This window comes from Nannobrachium achirus (genome assembly GCF_963921795.1).
Source record: "Nannobrachium achirus genome assembly, chromosome: 22".
In the NCBI taxonomy this organism is placed as follows: domain Eukaryota; kingdom Metazoa; phylum Chordata; class Actinopteri; order Myctophiformes; family Myctophidae; genus Nannobrachium; species Nannobrachium achirus.
In genome coordinates this window covers 47,027,790-47,051,134 of record NC_137829.1, presented here as the reverse complement: position 1 = coordinate 47,051,134, position 23,345 = coordinate 47,027,790, and the positions used below count along the sequence as shown (strand labels likewise).

At 42.2% G+C, this 23,345-nt stretch overlaps 1 protein-coding gene across 1 annotated transcript in view; it reads right to left on the bottom strand.

Moving 5' to 3' along the window:
* Window positions 1-23,345, bottom strand: part of thsd7ba (thrombospondin, type I, domain containing 7Ba) — a gene marked incomplete at both ends in the record, with an annotated part of 450,762 nt that overhangs the window by 42,273 nt on the left and 385,144 nt on the right. Inside the window, 4 exons of the mRNA XM_080752925.1 lie at window positions 6,381-6,526; window positions 14,689-14,806; window positions 17,123-17,238; window positions 18,767-18,914. Of these exons, the coding sequence (XP_080609051.1) occupies window positions 6,381-6,526; window positions 14,689-14,806; window positions 17,123-17,238; window positions 18,767-18,914 (528 nt within the window). The remainder of the gene's footprint in view (window positions 1-6,380; window positions 6,527-14,688; window positions 14,807-17,122; window positions 17,239-18,766; window positions 18,915-23,345) is intronic.

Genomic DNA, 23,345 nt, shown 5'->3' with positions numbered 1-23,345 from the left:
GGCCCTATTCGGCCTTGTTTAACCAATTTCCCATAGGATTTTTTTGCCCAAATTATTTTTTTTGCTGTTTTGGCTTCTATAGGGACCAAACTATCAGAAAATGATGGGGGTCAAATTTTCAGACCCCTCCCTCATTTCCTGGGGGCGGGTCACTTCAGTTTTGGCCCTATTCGGTTATTTTTTCCCAATCTCCCATAGGATTGTTTTGCTAAAATATATTTTTTCTTTTGTTGTTTTGGCTTCTATAGGGACCAAACTATTAGAAAATGACGGGGGGGGGGGGGGGGGCATTTAAGTTTTGGCCCTATTCACCTATGTATTCCCATAGGAGTATTTTGCTAAAATTGATTTCTTTGCCGTTTTGGCTTCTATAGGGACCAGGGGGGAGTACTTTACAGTACTTTATAAACAACTTCACAGTATATTCTGAGGCTATTCAATAGTTTAGGTAGGAACAGTTCAAGTGAGGAGGATGGGGTAGCATTTATACTTCTGACCTGTTATTATTCTTGTCAAATACAGGATCTATTCATCATCACTGTTATCTATGTCCTCCCTTAAGGCTCATTCCCACTGGGCCAGATAAACAGATACAAAAATATATTTCTCTATTCAAGTGGATGGTAAGATACAGATAAAAGAAAATATATGTCACAGATATTTTTTATCTGTGTCTTACCATCCACTTGAATGGAGAAAGATATTTATTTATCTGTTAATCTGGCCCAGTGGGAATGGGCCTTTATACTGTTAGCAAAGTCTCCAGTCCAGTGCCATAGCACTTGCAGAGACTGACTGTCCCTTGCAACCTGCTTTGTAGGCTTGTAGCCACATGTGATGAGCTCAAGTATTGCCTTTGGAGCAGGGAGGGCAAGACACCTGACTGGAACATACCCTCCACTGTCTGAATTCCACCAATTCTCTTGGTGGAAGTTCAGGGCTCAGGGCAATTGGACATCGGTGTCAGCAGCCTCTTTGATGTGTGCACCTCCTCAAAATCATGTCCCTTGATGAAGGTATCATACTGTATATGACAAAGAGCATGAAAGAACTGTCCCTTGAGAAATACTCAAGCAGTCCCTGGCCTAACACATGTCTACTTCTTTGGTTGATCACACAGTCAGGAGTTCCTTGATGGACATAGTAAGCTTCATCTCTGGATGAAGACGTCGTATGTTTTAATGACTGATCCATATACCTAATTTTACCTAAGACAACTCGACCCTCAACATAGCCAGCCATCATCGTTATGATGCGTTTGTTGAATGGATCCTGAAAATCTGACAGCTTTTTGTCTTTTTCATGTTCTGAAGCACACCCATGGCATCAACAATAAGAATTTTGACAGAATAATTGTGCTCCGTCAGATCATGCTATGGGACACATGGAAGATCTTCCTACAGGGGCTCTGCCCTGGCATCTTCAATTGCATGCAAAATCTGAACCCCCTCATTTTCTGACAGTTTGGTACCTAAAGAAGCCAAAACAGAAAAAGAAGGGGGGAAAAAATCTATGGGAATATAGAGCCGAATAGGGCCAAAACTGAAACGCCCCCTCCCCCCTCGCCAACCAGGAAATGGGGGAGGTGTATGAAAATTTGAACCCTGTCATTTTCTGATAGTTTGGTCCCCATAGAAGCCTAAACAGCAAACAAAACAATTTTAGCAAAAAACAAATCCTATGGGAAATTGGAATGCATAGCCGAATAGGGCCAAAAGAATGAGGGAGGGGTCTGAAAATTTCAACCCCGTTATTTTCTGATAGTTTTGTCCCTATGGAAGCCAAAACAGCAAACAAAACAATTTTAGCAAAAAAATCCTATGGGAAATTGGGAATGCATAGCCGAATAGGGCCAAAACTGAAGTGACCCGCCCCCAGGAAATGAGGGAGGGGTCTGAAAATGTGACCCCCGTAATTTTCTGATAGTTTGGTCCCTATAGAAGCTAAAGCAGCAAGCAAATAAATATTAGCAAAAAATACTATGGGAAATTGGGAATACATAGCCGAATAGGGCCAAAACTGAAGTGACCCGCCCCCAGGAAATGAGGGAGGGGTCTGAAAATGTGACCCCCGTAATTTTCTGATAGTTTGGTCCCTATAGAAGCCAAAACAGCAAACAAATCAATATTAGCAAAAAATAGTATTGGAAATTGGGAATACATAGCCGAATAGGGCCATAACTGAAGTGACCCGCCCCCAGGAAATGAGGGAGGGGTCGGAAAATTTGACCCCCATCATTTTCTGATAGTTTGGACCCTATAGAACCAAAATCTGCAGAAAAATCAATTTTGGCACAAAAATCCTACAGGAGCTGTATTTTGGACATAGCATACCACACTAATACTCTACTCTACCTCAGAATAAAAGGATATGGGGTTTAAGTCAGTAATGTCCTTTCTCTGAATATACTTTCTGTTTGTTTAGACTTAGTGTTTTTTTTTCGTTTTTTTTTCTTTCTTACATATCTACTGCATAGTACTGTGTTCTATAGACGGGTTTCTGGTCCACGTCACACTGAGGGTATAGATTATAGAATATAGAATATAGAGTATAGAATGAAACCAGCGCTCCCCAAAACAACAAGTTTGGGGATTGGACGGAATTGATTACATGATACAGTCACCTGTGCATTTAGTCTCAATGTTTGTAAACAAGAAACCTGTCTATTCGTGTCATTCAATGTTATGAGATACTTTAATGGTTTCCTGTGGAAATAAGCTTAGTCTTTTCATGGATCTCCTTTTAGTAGACCTTGTACCAGTGAACTGTACCGTCATGAAACTGTACCTTTTCCTATGCAAACTTCTAATAAAGTCTTCAATCAATAAATGTTAATAAAAGGGTCCTATCTCACAAAGATAGACCCCCTGTAGTAACTTTGAGGACCCAAGGGTCCCGGACCCCCTGTTGAAGACCCCTGTCTGTATTATCCTTAAATAATAAACATTTCCTTTTCTGGATTCTCGCTAAAAAGTGTATTTTAGACGTATGGTGGGGGGCTCTAGCCGGGTGTTCCCACTAAGTAAAGTAGGCTTTCAGCTCCCTAAAACAGTCTGTTTCGGTGAGTACAAGTCAAAGTTTAGTTTTATTTATTAACAGGGGAGAGGCTGAGCACATAACGTTAATGAGAACCCTCTACTATGGACCAGAGCTAGTTTGTTTGGCTAACGTGAAGGCTAGGCTACGCTAACTGGCTAACAGCAACAGTCAGTGCTTGAGGCTTGAATGTGCTGCGGGTGATATTCAAATGCTTTATCATAACGTGCACAAAACCGTGCTTTTAATTGTCCACGCTCTGCTCCAGATGTAAAGCAATCGATTGCTTTTTAAATGTAAACGTCCCATGATCCACACATGTAAGCATGCCGTGCTGGTAACAGGTATGTTTAATCCCATGGCTCCCGGCCGTCTGACAGCCTTCAGCACAGGCTGCGTCATAACTGTGCGCACTGCTGCGCAGGCCAGAGACCTACAATCCACATTGCATCTCTGTTGAGATCTGCTGATAGCTTGTAGATCTGTTCTATTTCTGCATGCGGTGCCGACAATGTGCTGCTGCGACTAGATGAATGAAAAACAAAACAAAAAAAAAACACAAATAATGCACGCTGAAATCAAATGGCCCTGGTAACGAGTAACGAGGTGTTTTTTTGGCGGAGTAATTTGTTATATATTACCATTTTTTTGCAGAGTAATACCTTACACTACTCGTTACTGGCTAAAGTAATAATATTACAGTAATATATTATTAGTAATTTGTTACTGCCCAACACTGAGCACAGGATAGCAATGTCAGTCGGTTCAAGTGTCACTTGCAATACTGCCGTATGTACAGTATGATCATGTTGTTGAATAATGAAACAAGATGAGCCGAGTGCTTCAGAGTTTAGCGTGTGTGGTATCTCCAGTCTTGTCGTGTTTGAGGTGCTAGAAGTTAATATGATTACATCAGCAAGGGATCCCATCGGGAAGTTCTTCTCGCACACTCAATACTGAGTGTGCGAGAAGAACTTCCCGATGGGATCCCTTGCTGATGATCATGTTGTTGTCTGGTGTAAATGACTGGAGCATTGATTGCCAGACAAATTTCAATGTCCGTATTGAATAGAACAGAGCTATATTGCTTTAAATACAGACCCTGTACGAAATGTTTTCATCATGCAACCAAGTAAGTGTAACATCAGCCATTACAACGCCATCGAGGCCTGCCAAAATACATTGTGTCGACAAAATCAGCTGTAGATTATGCGACTATATGATATTCAGGGCGGCTTGCACCAACACGGTTTAAGCCTTAAACTGGTTTAAATCAAGGTTTATCTTTTAATCAGCTTGCACCAAACCTTAAATCTAGTTTTCATTAATCAGGGTTAGTTTTAAACCATCCTTTTAATCTTGGTTTGAATTTTCACTGCAAACCTGGATTACTGTTAATCCTGTTGCACCACTACTTTAAACTTTGATTTAAACATCAGTAAGGGATTAATTTTAAACCTGCTGTAGAGGTGGTTTAAATGCAAACATGCCATTGACATGAATAGGGGTCCCCCTCCTGTGAGGGAAGCCCCACAGCAAGTAAGCTGCAGACAGCGTTTCACAGCTGAAAACAAACATCTCATCACATCCTTGTAGTATACATCGGCTATTTTAAATTAGCGAACATTTAAATATTTACAGGGACATACAGACATTTGTCATGGAAGCTTGTGGACTTCCCAAGCAACATGGAGACGTTTTAATTTTCGAAATCGCTTCATAATTGACTCAAATGTGAATGTGATCAAAACTGTGGTCTTTTCTTACTTCTAACCGCGCATCGCATCGCCGCGCCGCACCGCACTGTAGCGTCCGAGCGTCACCGTCGTATGACGGGGAGCGTTATATTTTTGTTTTGTTTTGGCTGCAGGCGCTCTTCTTAACATAGCCCTGCCCACATTCTCCTAGAAGTGAATAAAAGAGTAACGCTAATGATATTGGGCTCAAGAGAATACCATAATTCCAGTTTGTTTATATCGAAATCCAAGATGGAGGACATTTAAACCATGAACTAATCACAGTTTATGGTTTTAATCACAGGTTAAGGGTTTAATCACAGATTTGTTAAGCAATGCTTAAATTTAAGTGGTGCAACGCACCTCGATTTAAAATAAAACCTAGATCAACAAACCCTTGATTAACCCTAAATTAAGATTTATTTAATCCCTCTTGGTGCAAGCCGCCCTCAGTCAACTAAACGTAGATGCAACCAATGCAACAATGCAACCAAATTCACATATTTTGTCCTGTACTGTACTCATTTCTACAGACTTAACAAATGGTGTTTACAGTCTGAAGTTGAGTTAGTGTTGCAGCTGCCCTGCATCACCGTCTAGCTTCGGGCACCAGGGTGTGATATTATTAGCATTCCTTTGTTAGTCTAGTGACCCAATGAGTTGGGACCTTTTGTTTAGACCATACATGGGCAACTGGCGGCCCGGGGGCCACATGCGGCCCTCACCTTCACTTAATGCGGCCCGCAGGTTTATCAGTCTATCTTAGTAGCTTAATGACTAGTATAGTAGTATTAAAATGTATTATTTATGTCTAATGTATTTGTATTTCGGTTCATAAAGTTAACATGAGTTTGTAACTAAATGCGTTTGAAATTAAGTCAAAATGTTACATTTCAGGATTCCAATTAAAAAATAACAATAAAATAAATCAGGATTCCAATTCAAAAGAAGCAAAAATAGCTGATCTACAAGCTCAAAACGCATCGCGCTGCGATGCGTTTTGAGCTTGTAGATCTGCTATTTTTGCTTGTTTTGTATGAGATACTAGAATGACAAAGTGGGACGTAGCAATATGAAATGTGGCCCTCTGGAGTGAAGGTGGAAATATAGTGGCCCTCGCCATCATCAAAGTTGCCCACCCCTGGTTTAGACAGAGGAGACCACTTGTTGACCAGATGCTAATCTACTCAACTTGTCTGGACACATTGAGAGGTCTGCATTTGACTCTGCTTCAAAAGACCATAGAAATGTTATATTTGTGTGCCATTCCACCGGGGCTGTCGGGCGGTCTTTTCATGCGTCCTAAAATAAACCCGGCTGGAACTCTGAACAAACCATCTCTCAGTCTGCATCTCTGCCTGCCTCTCTTCTTAATCTTCTCCTCAAAGCAACAAGGTTGAGAATGGTTAATTCAACCTCACAGTAACTCCGGTACTATTGTAGACGTAATAGTCTTTAATATACTTCATAGACTAAAATTAAAACATTTCAGGTGACTAATATGACTAAGACTAAATGATTGTGCGCTGTGAGCTTGGGTTAAACAACATTTCCACGAAGCGTCGCACCAAAATGATAGTAGCAGAGCGGTGAGCATACAGTACATACCTCCACAGCACAGGGGGACCAGTCTCCTAACAGCCAGGTGTAGCAGGGCCGTATGGGGCACGGTTTGGTCTGGGTGAGCTGGCTGGGGCATGGACGGCCCTCCTCGTGAGCCTGCTGCAGGATGCTCCTGCTGCGTTCTGTTTGACCTGCAGGCACACGGTTCAACATACACTCACTGTTAGGAGCGGAACAGAACAGAGCAGAATGGAACCAAGCTTTCGACGCTTCCCTACAAATTCCAGCCCGAAGCGACAGTGTACGGTCCAGGGCCGCCGATAGGGGGTGGGCAAAGGGTACTGTTGTCCCCCCTCCCGGAAAGGGGGGGCCCTGCGGTGGGGGGGCCCCCATTGAACGGGACTCGGGAGCAGTCTAGTTAGTGTAGGAAAGATTTGAGTGACTGTGAAAGAACTTTCTCCCAAGGTAAGATTAAGACATCAAACTGTATACATAAACCCTATTATGTTAAGCCTAAACGGTTCTGCCGCCGTGTTGTTTTTAACAGTTTCTTTACTTTAAAAATGAATAATTTCTCGTGAAAAAAAACGTATTTTTCAGCTCGCGCTGTGCACAGGGCGAAAAACCGAGGGGGGCCCACGTGGAGGGGGGGCCTAGGTCTTTGATCTTGACCCCCCTCCCAAAAATCTGTACGACGGGCCTGAGTGTACCCACCGCCCATTCGACTGCTGATTTTCGGCAACAGACACTTTCCAACACTTACGCCACCAGTGGTGTAAAGTAACTAAGCACATTTACTTAAGTAATGTACATAAGTACAGTTTTGAGGTATTTGTACTTTACTTGAGTACTTCCAATTTCCAATACTTTTACTTCTACTCCACTACATCTGTGATCCAAATATTGTACTTTTACTCCAATACATTTATTTGAAAACTTAGTTAGGCCTACTTGTTACTTTGCAGATATAAATTATAATATTATAAAATTTACCTAAACCACTTTTGCCCTATTTTATACCTAGGCTATTTGAAAATAGCCGATCTACAAGCTCACAACGTGTCACATCACGATGTGTTGTGAGCTGCTATTGTCTCACAGCACAGAATAGAATAGAGTAGAGTAGAGTAGAGTAGAGTAGAGTAGAGTAGAGTAGAGTAGAGGAGCGTAGAATAGAATAGAATAGAATAGAATAGAATAGAATAGAATAGAATAGAATAGAATAGAATGGTGATGCCAAACTCAAGGTGGATTCAAACCAATGTAGTCACATTGGGTGTAAGGAGCTGGACAGCCTCGTCTAGGAAACGCATCCAGTTTGAGGGTTGGTAAAATTATGTTAATGTTCATTGGCTCTTGGCGTATTGGCTGTTATGTGTTCATTTGTTTGACACACAGAAGCGAAACCAGAACAGGCAGCGCTAACAGACACAAACATAAATAAAATAAAAATAAATCGAATGAAAAGAGACAACCCACCACCACAAACACTCTGGCTTTCACTATAATTAATTTCTCCACTGAACGTCTATAATGCACCACCCTGTTCCGTCCGTCAAATAAATGGAAGGAGGGATGGCCGGTAAGATTACTCAAACTTGCACATTACGGCATCAGCAGAAGTTGCTAACAAATTAAATGTGGAGCATCAAATCAACGTTGACGGTTTAGACTCTCTGTTATTTGACACTCTCTGTGCTGATGAGAGGTTTGTTAAGTCACAGAAGAAGTTGCCAGCACTCAAGGAATCTCCTTTTCACATGTTTTTATTTACCTCAATGGACAGGAGCAAACGTACGTTTCGACCTTAGCCTTCGTCAGCGTTCAAACACTGCCGAAGACTAAGGTCGAAACCGTGCACCAAAAAGACTTCATCTAATTAGGAATGTTGCGGGCTTTCTGCTCTGTTGCAGATATCTTTCTCTACAGGTTTTGTAAGTGCCTTTTGAGCGGTGCTCATGGAAGGAGCTAAGCTCCAACATCTGGCTTTTTGTCTGGTTCCCAAAAAAATCTCCAGGCTCTGAGGCATGTAGGCCTAGATATGGCCTACATCTTGGCACAAACGGCTCAAAGGGTCCCATTGGCCAGCGGGACGCTTAATGAATTTAACTCAGCTCAGGTTAGGTCAGGTCAGTTTTACCAGCAGGTCAACTTTTGCAAAAAACATTTTTTGGAACAAAATGCCTCAAATCATGCATGCAGCATTCACCCGATTCACCCTTTGTCAGCCTTCTGATTGGTCCCTGACTGACCAACCAGCAGGCTCTTTGTGCCTTGTCCCGCCCTGGTTTGGCCATTTTTATGTTGAATTATCTAAAACATAATTTTTGGAGAAATAAAAACATTTAAAAACATGCCCAGTCACTATAATGCACCTAAGAGGCTCCTTTTTACTGAAACCAAGTTTAAAATGAGAATTGAAAACACAAAATAACTAGAAGCAGTGCTTTTCCGAGCACAGGTCTCCACCAGGTCCTGGTGGCGCTAAATGTGAAAAGGGTGCCATGTCTTCTTTGGCCTATAACGGCAATGTGACCCTGCATGCATGACTTGAGGCATTTTGTTCCAAAAATGTGTTTGGAAAAAGTTGACCTGCTGGTGGCGCTATAACAGGCCAATGTGAAAAGAGTGGCATTGGTTCCTTGACCTAGTGAGAATGTACGTGCAGAATTTCTCTGTAATCACAAGCTGTGTTCATGATTTAAGTGATTTTTTTCTTCAAAATGAACCAATCCTGCAAACTTTGGAAGCCAATATTAGCCAATTAGGATGGAATATGAAATATCGGACAGATCTGTCTTGATCACATGACTATAGAGATACCGTGTAGTGATTTGCATGATTTTTGGATAAAATCTCAAGGAATAATAGGAAGAAATGTGCTTTACATAAGTCGGCCTCCTGGTGGCGCTATAAAAGGCAGATATGAAAAAAGCAGGGCAAAGGTTTTTCCTGGGCCTATAGGGAGTGCACATACAAAGTTGTACACTCATCAGTGGAGTTATAGGTAAAAACACGAATTGGCCTGTTATAGCGCCACCATGAGGCTGATTTGAAAATATTTAAGTGGCATTTATTCTTCTGCCTATTGGGAATGTGCATGCTCAATTTCACCAAAATCGTACACTGCGTTCTTGATTTCAGGCATTTTACTCAAAACTGACCAATCCTGCAAATTCTGGAAGCCAGTTTTAGCCAATCAGGATGGAATATGGAAAATTGGACAAATCCATGTCGATCACATGACTGTAGAGACACAGTCTACTGATTTGCGTGATTTTAGGACAAAATCTGTAGGAGTACTGGCAATAGTTAGTTTTGCAAAAAACGGCCTCCTAGTGGCGCTAGAACAGGCTCATGTGAAACATTTGGGGCAAAGGTTCTGAATTGGTATCCAGGGAGTGTGTGTGCACAGTTTGGCAGTGACCGGGCCAACGTCGCCGGAGATTAGCTGGTAACAGACGGACGGACGCACGGACGGACGCACGGACATGGCGAAAACATACTCTCCCCCATGCCTTCGGCTGGTGGAGACAACAATAAGAAGCAACTGCATTTCAATGGTAGTGGATGGAGAGAAAGGACTTTTGTCCCACCAAGAAAGAGCAACCAATGGGTGCGAAGAGGGGGCAACACATGGCACCCTTTTCACATTGGCCTATCATAGAGCCGCCAGGAGGCCACATCCACAATCTACCTGGCCAGGCGGAGACCTTTGCTCGGAAGAGCACTGTTTCTAGTTATTTTTATTTTGTGCATATAACACAATAAAGAAAATGTCACACTGCATTGCGGCACCGTTAAATATACAGTATATAAAATGAATAGTACCTGCGGGCAGTCAGTGCTGTATAATTAGGTTTGCTTTGCTTTGAACTTCAAGTTCTATATTGTCAGTTGGAAGGAAACCTTGTATGTCCACATATTTTATGAAAAATATATATAATAATTAATTAAATAACTACAACTCTTGTGTGGCACTGCAAATTTGGGGATTAATTTACCAAAATTGATGTGGTACCATAAGGGAGAAGACAGGCAAAACGTTGATCAAAATAACAATTCTATTCTTCTACAGTTTCTAATTGTGTAGAATCTTGAGAGTGTAAAAAATTTTACCATTTGGTTTCGTTATACGCTCTCAAGAGTTAAAGGACAACTTTGTTTTTTTACAACAAGGGTTCATATTTTGGAGAGTCATTAGAGAAAAGAAAATATGAGTGTTAAAATGTTTTCATTTACTTCTTTCTATTGTTTTAGCGATTTTACTCTTTTGATTTCAGTGGTTGGGGGCATGCGTACAAGTGGCTAAATATGTATTTTAGACACAATAAGCCGTCAATTTCTTTATTACTATTTACACCAGCCCCCATAAGTCACATCTGACTATGAAAGATTGAGTGCATCTTGGGAATGGGCTTATTCAAAGACGTAAATGAAAACATTTTAACACTCATCTTTTCTTTTCTCCAATGACTATCTAAAATATGAACCCTTGTTGTAAAAAAAAAAACAAAGTTGTCCTTTAAAAGATCTAGACGGGTCCATTTGGTTACCAACTCTCCATCATTTAGCTGGGGACCACATGGAACCCCCTCAAGGACCACTGGTTGAAACCCCACTGCTGTGGAGCATGAACAAGTAGGACATTCATTTAAGGATGGAGTCATGGAGATACGAGGTTTCTGCCCCGAAAGGCAGTGAAATTATGCTGATTTAGTGGAAGCTTGGACAGGAAGGCTATAAGTGTCCCACTCACAGCCAGAGAGAAATTAGCACCGGCACCCCGATCCGTCTCACCGCGTCAGCGTGGCTATTTATGCCCGGGCCCAGGGGCGTCACAAGGGGGGGAAACGTGGGCCTGAGTTACTATAGGGCCCAAGGTGGACGGGCCTTAATTATTTTATATTCTTTAGCAATTGAAAAATAGCAGATATACAAGCTCACAGCGCGGCACCGAGTGCCGCGCTGCGAGCTTGTAGATCTGCTATTTATGAAAAGTCATGTGTGCAAATCTTTGAAGATATGTATTTTTTAAGCAAACATTTGTAACTCAAATTTTGCTTCTGGGGGGGTCCCTGGAACAAAATATTTAGCCAAATACATAACATTTTGGGGGTCCTTCACATGAAAATGTTTGAGCACCACTGACATAGAAACATAGGTTTAAAAAAAAAAAAAAAAAAAATAGCAGATCTACAAGCTCGCAGCGCGGCACACGGTGCCGCACTGTGAGCTTGTAGATCTACTATTTTTCAATGGTTAAAGCACAACGTGAGTGAATCCTTGTACCCAGGGCCCAGGATTTGGTGTGACACCCCTGCCCAGGCCTGACTGATTCACACACCAAGTGCCGCACGCTCAAGTGCGTCATTAATAACGCAAGGCAGGGCAGAGTGAGGGAAAGGGCAACAGTAAAAAAAAAAAAAAAAAAGAAAAAAGAAAGAAAGAAACGAAAATTGAGGCAGACAGATATGTCGGCCATTATTTTACTTTTCTTTAACGTCATGGTTATATGGCAATTGTGCCGCCGATGTGACTTGATTGTTCAACTATTTCAACCTGGCAGGCATCCCTATACTTTGGGAATTAAAGTAAAAAAAATAAATAATAATAAATAATAATAAATAATTAATAAGGTCCAAACTATCCCGAACTAGTTCGGGATAGGCACAATAAGAGTTAATAATAAATAATTCAAAGATCTTTTCAGATCGTTCCTGTCAGGCAGAAACCTCTTAACTCCATATTCAAACTTGTTTGTTAATGCCTACTTACGATCGATCGCATACAGCGTCACTCAAAAGCATCGAAAGTAGCAGATCTGCAAGCTCAAAATGCGGTGCGAAGAGACACGTTTTGAGCTTGTACTTTTGCTATGTTTTAATTTGAATCCTGAAAAGAAACAGTTTTGGACATAATTATGAGGTTTCCACCAGACAGACGATATATTTAATGAATTAACCTGTATACTTAATTATTTACGTGTGTGTGTGTGTGTGTGTGTGTGTGTGTGCGTGTGTGCGTGTGCGTGTGTGTGTCTATATATATATATATATATATATAATATATATCCACCTGTTTCCGCGGGAGTTTACAGGAGATTATTTGGACCTGTTTGGACCACACTTCCGGTTTAACAGCAGACATACAGGCTCACGTCGCGTCGCAGATGCAACCATTGTGAGCTTGTAAATCACACTCGGCTGCGGCGACGGAAGCTCGGTACAGCGTCTGTGCAATGCACTATGGGGCATTGGAAACTCGTGGATATATATATATATTTTTTAACTCATTCATGATTTTGCACTTCAAACCTTCAAAGTATCAGTCAAAACATCAGTAAACATTGGTCTAGGATAAGGGTTCCAAAGCCCGAAATAATATACGTAACACCACCACCAGAGCACTACTATAAGTACTTGTATAAATGCCCGGTGGAGCAGCTTGAATAATATAAGACAACAAGCCTCTCAGAGCCATGAGCAGACGGAGTGCGGAGGGAGATATAGGCAGCCAATATGACAAATTAAAATTAGTCGCGGGGATATTGTTGAGTCACTCTAATTAAATGAATAACAAGCAGGGAGACTGGCATGGAATGCCGAGTCTAAAAAACAAACAAAAAAACAATGTATGCATTCAGGTTAAAACATTAACTACTGTATAATATGGTCAGACGCCGCCATAGGTTCACAATTACAAATTGCGGTGTAGTAGACTGTATGTGTGTGTGTGTGTGTGGGGGGGGGGGGACGATAAATATTTAATTGTGCGACTCTGGATCATTTATTTATCCCCCTTTTAAAGGTGAGCTTTAGCAAAAAAAGATATTCTCAATAATACGCCTTGTGCCCCCGAAAGCTGTTCCGTCAATTTGAAAACGTCTCTCCACGCGGAATCCTAATGACGTGGGGTAATTGCAGAGTATACATTATTGAAGGATGATGTACTGTATACTGTGGGGCTGTTTCCCATGGATAATAATGCGATGCATGGATTTTTTTTCCAGACTCACATTAAATATTTTAATGCTTTTAAATGTATTCATGCACAGTTCAACATCTGAGTGGAATAATGAGAGGCGCGGGAGGGAAGGCGCGTGTGGGGGCTGGTCGTGCGTTCCATCAACAGATGGGTGCTCCCAGTGGCGCTAGGGTTTTTTTTTTTTTTTTTTTTCGCATGGAAGGACCTTGTTTTGTTTGTTTAGAAAATGAAAGCGGGTGGTGGGTGGGTGCTGCTCGATCCCCTCGGAACGTCTGAAGTAAGACTGATGTTCGCCTAGAAAGCTGAGGAGGAGGATGTGTGTGGCAGAGGTGGGTGGGTGGGTGGGCTCCGCAGGGGATCGACCCAGTGGGTTTAACAAGGGGGTAAGCATTGCAGAGCCATGAGGCCCATAGGGCAGAAGCCTTCTGGAGATAGGCTATAGAAACATATCTCCTGTTTCCCCATCTCCTGGAACCCTACACTACTAGCCTGACACTCAGCCTGAATTGCATTTCGTTTCAATCCATTATTCAGTCAGAACATGCTTTCATCCAATGCAGTTTCTGGAATGGGCGTTGCCAAAGAGGCAGTCTTCTGCGATTGGTTGATTTGGTTCACCGTCTGACCAACACAACAGTAGCAAAGCAGATGACGTAGTGTTGTTATGTGGCTGGCTATAGTGGCTAGCCTGTTGCTTGCTAGTGCTACTTGCTAACCAAAGAAACATGTAGAATAGGTACGAACTAGTAATAAAACACAACATAACATGTCTGCTACTGATGTTTCATAGCGAGATCGATACGATCACATTTTACCGCGACGGGCGACGGTCTGGTGGCGGCGCTAGGTTACTTGGAATCGCACACGAGTTCTTGGAAAACCCCACCCACGCTGATCACAAGACGCTGATTCGCCATACGGATTTCCAAACGAGGAAAACCTCTTCAATGAGAGCACTTCCAGACGACCTGAATGAAAACAACATTTTAAAGAGGTATGGCTAGCGATTCAGGGTCGGGAACCAGGCTAACCCTACACCCCAGCTGATGAGACCTGACAAGCAACTGCTGGTCAAGCACCAGCAAGAGAACCAGTATGTGGAAAGGTAACAGTTTTGGACATATACTGAATGAGGTTTTCACCCGACAGAGACGTCATTTGAAAAATCAAGGAATTGCCGGGGAAAATGTCAAACTGATTTTTATAATCGATTAAACCGATTAGTGTGCACTTTATTCCTATTTTATACTCCATTGTACAAAGGTGTCATGCAAAAAAAGAAAGAAAGACGAAAAAATAAATAATAATAATAATAATAATAATAAATTGGCACCCCCTAGTGTGGAGTTGATATTGTGTCCTGTACCTTGGTTCCCGCAGGTGTGAGAGCATTCAGCCCAGGGTGACCACGGTGAGAGGAGACAGCTGACCGGACAGTCCACCACACAGTCTGCAGACAGGTTCCACTTGTTGACCGCACCCATCTGATGAGGTAACACAACATGAGGGCCATGAGCAGTGCTGGAATGTACTGGAACTATTCATGGGTTGTATTTGTAGTCCTAAACGGCCATGTTGAGGACCAACACAGGTGTTTACATGTGTCTGATTGGCATGGAACTAATGTTCTAATCTACACCAATCATCAGAACACCTGTGTTGGTCCTCAACATGGCCGACTACAAATGCAACCCATGAACCCATGAGCATGTACAGTCTCAAGCTGTACTTAAAGGAGTAGTTCACCACTTTTCAACCTGTCTTCATATAATAGGTCCTCACTAATGTTCATGATATCACCATTTTTTTCTACTCAGTCCAAGTCTCCTAGGAGAGCTGTGGGAAGTTCAGAATCCATCGTCTTGTGACATCATCATTTTCCCCCAAAAAAAAGTAATCAATATTTTTGAAAAAAATATTTAGATTTGTATTATCGCGAGAACAATGGCTTCCACTTTAAAATTGCAACTTTTCAGGAATAGAAAGCCTGCAGTTTCTATAAGCTGGATTGGCAATCGATGATGTCACAAGACAATGGGTTTCTGACCTGCCCACAGCCCAAAAAAAAATATTTTTGAGTGAGGACCAATTATATGAACATAGGTTGAAAAGTGGTGAAGTGCCCCTTTAAGTACCATTTTGAAGTATTTTTGCTTTACTGGAGTACTTCCAAAATGTCCATCTTATTTACTATTACTACTCCAATCCATCACAGAGGCGACCTACTACCTTTATCCACTACCTTTACTTGAAAACCTTAGTTACATTTAGATTATTAATACAAAACGTGCATTAACCACTTCAGCCCTATTTAAACTTCTGTGCATCAATGCGACACCTTGTGAGCTTGTAGATCTGCTATTTTCAAAGGTGTTTTTATACATATGAAATTTGAAAGCTTGTGAAATGGGACATTCTGAGAAAGTACTTTTACTTTCGATAGTAGTAAGTAGAAAAAAGTATATTTTTGATGTCAATACTTTTGTACTTTTACTCAAGTACTTTTACTTGCATTTCTACTAAGTGATACTAAAAAAACATGTCAGGTCTAGTACTTTTTCACCACTGGTCATGAGAGCGTCTCCCTTTCTCGTGAGAAAGAAAGAGGGCTAGCCAATTAATTCCAAAAAACAGCAGTAGTCTACTATAATACATTTGCATAATTTTGAGCTTTATTTTCCCAGTGGGGGTGCATTTGAGGACATTCACATGTTGCGGGGAAAAACAGTCGTGTCTTACAGAGTTTAATTTACAATTTAGGCATTTAGCAAACACTTTAATAAACAGAGCCACTTACTATGTACAAGATTGGAGTATAAACAAACGACCCAGCAAATGGTCCAGTAAATTGAATGCCAAGAAAACAATTAAGTGTTACAAAGTCTAACAAACTAGTATTATCATCGCTGTCGGGCAGAAACCACCATCTCAGTGTTTCAACTTTACAAAAACATATCTTTAATGTAATGCTAGACCCGTCTAGACGTCTGTGTGTGGGTTTTACGAATATTGAACCAATGAAAAGTATTAACCCATTTAGGCCTAGAATTATTGAATGCTTTAACCAATGAAAAATAGCAGATATACAAGCTCACAGCGCGGCACCGAGTGCCGCGCTGCGAGCTTGTAGATCTGCTATTTTTGAAAAAGTCGTGAAAATGTGTGCAAATCTTTGAATATAATGTATTTTCAAAGCGAACGTTTGTAACTCAGATTTTGCTTCTGGGTGGTCCCTGGAACTAGATATTTTGAAATGGGGGTCCGTGGCCAAATAAATATAATTTTGGGGGTCCTTCACATGAAAAGGTTTGAGAACCACTGACATAGTAGTGTCTCAAGAACAGACTAACTGAGCCGCATTTAAGTGAAAAGGACCTTTTCTTTGACGATGGCTGGCCAGATTGCTGACATAGAAACAGTTTTTTTCCAAAAATCTTAGAAGGATTCAAAAGACACTTATAGAATCGGGTCAAAATTAAAATTTTCACGATTTCTCAAAAATAGCAGATCTACAAGCTCGCAGCGCGGCACTCGGTGCCGCGCTGCGAGCTTGTAGATCTGCTATTTTTTTATATTTAAAAAGCCCTTAAGACTATACCTGCCCCTAACTCCTCATACTGTCGCTCAAAACAAATAACTTCGACGCAGGATTTTTTTCCCCTCCCCCGTCTGAATTTGTCAGAATCAATGTTGGACAAAACGCTTTTGTGTGATGCTGTAGAAGTACGACCAAGTAGGGCATATATATTCATTTATATTCAGCGCAAGAAGTTGGAATATGGAGACAGTTTTCTGCTTACCTGTTCGCACACGCTCAGTTCCAGCACCTTGCCGTCGCTGCGCACGCAGTCCAGGAGGCGTGAGCGAGATCCCTGACCACACACTGCCCTCTCACTCAGCTGGCATGTACTCCAGTCTGAAACACACACACACACACACACACACACACACACACACACACACACACACACACACACACACACACACTATATATTTCACTCGTAAGGACATTACATAGGCTTCCATTCATTTTTATGCAAGTCCTGTGGCCTTACCCTAAACTAAACTCTATCCCTAAACCTAACCCTAACCGTTGTGGGGACCTACTATTTTGTCCACACACACACACACACACACACACACACACACACACACACACACACACACACACACACACACACACACACACACACACACACACACACACACACACACACACACACACACACACACACACACACACACACACACACACTATGAAAACCTCCACCGGGTGTCTGTCAGTCAGTCAGTCTGTCCGTCACGTCACGTCACGTCACATCACGTCACGTCACGTCACGTCATGTCACGTCAAACTTTTGGCCCTATACTCTTATCTCCGCCACCGTTGCCCCTATCCATGCCAAACTTTGCACACACACTCCTTGGCTGGCAAACCACAACCTCCGCCCCTGATTTCTCACATTCCCCTCTTCTAGCGCCACCCTGAGGTTGCTTTTTCCAGACAACATTAATGGACACTGCTCCTACAGACGTTGCCTAAAAATCACGCACAGCGGGCACAGTATCTCGCAACTCATGTCATCAACATGCATCTGTCCCATTTCCCATATTCCCCCTACTCTTATCTCCGCCACCGTTGCCCCTATCCATGCCAGCATACATGCCACTTAAAATCTTCACATCTAGATAGATACCTTTATTATCCCAAGGATAACCTGCACATCTACCTGCACATGGGCCTCTTCTAGCGCCACCAAGTGGCCGATTGTTTGCAAAACACATATTTTGCTACTGCCCCTACTGACTTTGCACACAAATCACGCAAAGCGGTACACAGGCTTGACCTGACGGTCGCTTATCTCCCGATTAGGGATTCTTACTGGTATTTATTAAGAGCGCTCGGTCTGTGGGAAAAAAGTTAATTATGGGGATAACAGGTTTCTGCTCACATTAACGATATAGACTCAAGCGCTGGGGGTCGAGTCAGACTGTAGCCTCTATCAGAGTCCAGGGTGAAGGGCTATTCACTTCACCACGGTGTAGTTTTCTAGCTATCACCTAAAAATACATAACAAAGCCTAGGTGATAGCTAGGAAACTACAACACGGTGAAGTGAATAGCTCTTCACCCTGGACTCTGAAGCCCCTATCAGAGTCGGTACCGCGGTGAAGAGCTATCCACCGCGGTGTAGTCTTTTTGAGTCATAAAACTACAACGTTACGTCATTCCTCGCGGTGAAGAGCTTTCCACCGCGAGTCCCGACACATCTCTGTTTTTACTTTTAGACAGATAGGCTCTTCACCCCGTTCACTGATTGGTCGATCTAGACCAGTCAGTCACAGTGTTAGGACTTCACTGTGACTGACTATGATGGCCTTCACTATGGATAGCTCTTCACCTTGGACTATGATAGGGGCTTGATAGGGGCTTGTCACACCAACCTGAGAGGCGGTACTGGTAGGTGAAGCAGGTGGTGTTGAGCAGACAGGCTTCAGACTGGAAGTCCTCTGGACAGGCCTGGTCTTCTGAGGACGGGAGACGCAGGACACGTCTGGTCCTGTTCCTCACTGCGGCCTGGTCGTCACACTGCTGCAACCACAGTAAGACAACATCACTCACACACTGCCAGGGAGGGGTGAGTGGGACTGAGTTACTAGGGCCCATAGTGGAGGAGCCTTCATTATTTTGTACTTTAGCTATTGAAAAATATGAGATATACAAGCTCACAGCGCGGCACCGTGCCAAGCTTGTAGACAGGGGCGTCAATTGGGTATGGCAGGGGTATGCAGCTGCCATACCCTGCAGCTGCAGGGTATCCATGAATGTCTCTTTGTCTATCTGCGCTGGTCATTATGTTGTAAAATTACAGTAAAATAACTACAAATACAACATTTTTCACTTTAACAAGGTATTATAATTATATTCTCCACACTTGTATTCTCCCCAGCTTGACAAAATAGTATATTCCCAGGTTCCGCAGGTCAGCTGCACAGGTGCAATGCATTATTGTTAATTGTGGCACGTTTACTAACATGCTAAGTTTAGCTGCACTTGAACAACCATTCCAGGCTGCCATATCCAGACCAAGAAACCATAGAAACCTGTGTAAAAAACTGACAAAACACCTTCGGTGTTGTGAGCATGTAGATCTGCTATTTTCACTATAGAACCGTGTTATACAAAATGTAATGCCTCTTTCCCATGAGGACTCCCATCTTTGCCATACCCTAGCTTTTGCTGAACTGACACCTCTGCTTGTAGATCTTGCTATTTTTGAAAAGTGGTGAAAATCTTTTGAATATTATGTATTTTTAAGCGAACATTTGTAAGTAAAATGTTGCTTCTGAGGGGTCCCTGGAACTAAATATTTTGAGATGGGGGTCCGTGGCCAAATACATATCATTTGGGGGGTCCTTCACATGAAAAGGTTTGAGCACCACTGACATAGAAACATAGGTTCTTTCAAAAAACCTTAGAAGGATTTAGAAGACCTTTATAGAATCGGGTAAAAAATATTCAAAAACTTGCACAAATGTTCACAATTTTTCAAAAATAGCAGATCTACAAGCTCGCAGCGCTTGTATATTGGCTATTTTTCAATAGTTAAAGCACAAAATAATGCGTGCCCATTCATGGGGGGCCCGAAGTGAATCCTGGCTTGTACCCAGGGCCCAGAATTTGGTGCGACACCCCTGCACGCTGCTGCAACCACAGACAACATCACTCACACACTGCTGCAGCCACAACAAGACAGCGTCACTCACACTGCGTTGCACATGTCACTGTGTTGCAACACCATTAAATAAATATATTGTCGAGCAGAAACCTCCAATCTACATATATATTTACCTTTCTTTTTTGTAAAGTCACACAAAAGCATCAAATGTAGCAGATTCACAAGCTCAAAACGCTACAGAGATGAAACATATCGTCACTGTCGGGCAGAAACCTTGTATCTCCAAGTACGTTTTTTCGCAAAGCAAAGCAACGGTTTTGGACATACAAGGTTTTCATCTGACAACGACGATGTATGGTTTTCATAAAGAAACAATTAAAAGTATTAAGAGCTTGTGACTAAATGATAAAAATGTTCGTTCCATTTGGATCCAAGCACATTTTTGTCCATTTCCTAAAAAGTAACAGCCTTTGGACAGCGACTACGCTTTGTGTGATTTTTTTCTTTCTTTACTTAAAAGGCGTTACGTTCATATTTTGAAAGAAGTTGCATGATCCCTGGGTCTTTGAAAATCACATCAGAGGATTTACACACACGCACGCGCGCACACACACACGCACACACGCTCACACACATCAACAAGCAAGGCAGGAATCAACAAGGAAAAATGTATTAGGCCTGACTGAGTTGGAAAAGGTGGCTGTGCTTGTTCAACAATGGGGCTCTCGGCAGGGTAGTGCTAAACCCCAAATCCAGTGAGCTTGTTCCAAAAGAATATTTAAAAAAGGTAGCACATCTCGAATCTCAGGTCAAGGAGGACAAAATACTCACTTTTTTCAATTTGGCTCACATCACACACAAAAAAAAAAAAGAAGAAGAAAAAGATTACGAATTTCGGCAGGGAGCTTTCTACTTCAAAGCACTCTGAAAAAGGCTCTTGAAGTTAGTTTATTTGATAGTTAGAAGAAAAACTTTTGGTAGTGGTTGCTTTGTTCAGAAAACAGTGAACGTGTTTCCCTAACAGCCTCATGAAAGAGAAGAACGTGTGCTGCCCCTTTGTTTAGGTTTTGAGACTGACCTAAACTGCCAAAGGTGAGTTAACAATAACCCTAAAACCAAATGAGAAAGATGACATGGTACTGCTGCACGTATCATAGTGCCTCGGGGGAGTCGGAACAATGCTTTTTTAGAATTACTTTATTAGAAAGCAGTGTTCACCAAGCAGTGTTCGTCACTAGTGTGTCGCGGGTGCAGGGACGTCAATTGGGTATGGCAGGGGTATGCAGCTGCCATACCCTGGGTCCAGGGGGGAAATTAAAAGTTACCTTTAAATATAAATCCATGAATGTCTCTTTGTCTATCTGTATTATGTTGTTAAATTACAGTAAAATAACTACAAAATTTAACAAAATGGTCTCTTTAACAAGGTATTGTCTCACGTTTAACATGCCAAGTTTAGCTGCACTTGAACAACCATTCCAGGCTGCCATACCCAGCCCTAGAAACTGTAGAAACGGGGGGGAATAGAATGTACTTCTTAAGGTATGGCAACATGACTGGTGCCGTGACACCAGTCATGTTGCCATACCTTAGCTTTTTCTGAACTGAAGCCACTGCGCGGGTGGAAACCTCAAATGTCCAAAAGCACTACTTTGCAGGACATTGGGGAAAAGAACCGAAGGAATAATTCAGGGCTGGTACTCGATTAAAAAAATCGAATTAATTAGAGGATTTGTAATGTATTAATCGAAATGAATCACATGTTTAATCGCATATAAATATTTGACCTGAGAAGCAATTTTATTTCAATTAACACAACGCCTGCCGCGGCCATAGCCTGTCCTTTTATTTTGAAGAGCCCCGGAAGCCATGTGTGTGTGCATGTTGTGTAATCTGACGATTAAAGGAAGGAGGTCAGTTTGGTTACAAACGGTCGCGAAACTAAAATCATAACCGGGGCCGACCATCACGATTGAGTGTAGCCGTGAAAAAGAGTGGTTGTCGGTCCATCCACTTGGGCCGAAAGGCAAGGGGAGACTATGTTTTGCACCCTGTCCGCGTGTCCGTGTGTGCGTGCGTGCGTGCGTGCGTGTCCGTCCGTCCTTACGTCTGTAAACAGCTAATCTCCGCCACCGTTGGCATGATGACAGAGAAACTACTGTGCACGCAGCACGCTCACTCCCTGGCTGGGTGTCAGAGCAGAACCTCGACCTGCCCCCATTTTTTCACATTGGCCTGTTCTAGCGCCACCAGGAGGCAGATTTATGCAAAACACATTTTTGGACGGTACAAAAATCATGCAAATCAGTGCACACTATCTCTATAGTCATTAAATAATTAAGGGTCTTTCAGATGTTTTATATTCCATCCTGAATGGCTAAGCTTGGCTTCCAAAGTTTGCAAGAGTGCTCCCTTTTTAGTCAGGGGCGTTAGGGATATTTTGTGCTAATCAGTCTAAAAGCGGGTTTACATGATGCTGAATCCATTGCAAGCATTTGTTTAGCACAAAACTGTGAAAAGTGATGACTCATCACTTTCATCACTAAACCATCGTTTTCTGGGGCCATTTATTGCCCAAGGAATGTTTTTTTTTTGTGCAAAACAAATGCTTGCAATGGATTCAGCATCATGACAAACCCCTAGCTAGACCCCTCACATCCTACTTAAAGCAGATTCTTTTCTGGGTATTTTCCTCTTTATTGAAAGTCGATGGGAGCCCAACTTGATTTTGCCGCTGTGGCGACCCCGAAGGTCGCAGACTCGGGCGCCCTAGCTAAATCATTAGAGCATGCCCTGGGCTATATCTGTGCAAAATTTGGCGCTTTTAGACTGATTAGCACAAAATTACCATTCTATCTCCCTAAGGCCCCCGACTATTTGAACAAAATGCCTCAAATCATGAACACAGAGTGCGATTTCTGTGAAATTTTGCACGCACATTCCCACTAGGCCGAGGAAGAAATGCTACTAGTTTTCTTTTCTAATCAGCCTCATAGTGGCGCTATAACAGGCCGATTTGTGTTTTACCAATAACTACACCGATCAGTGTAAAATGTTGTTAGCGCACTCCCTAGAGGAAAAATATTTGCCCTGCATTTTTCACATCTGTCTTTTATAGCGCCAAAAGCAGGACAACTTATGTAAAACAATTGTTTTGATATTACGCCTTCAATTATTTTCCAAAAATCTGGCAAATCGGTACACGGTGTCTCTATAGTCATGCGATCAAGACGGATCCGTCCGATATTTCATATTCCGTTTAATTGGCTAATTTCCAAAGTTTGCAGGATTGGTCCGTTTTGAACAAAATGCCTCAAATCATGAAAACAGCTAGGGTGCGATTT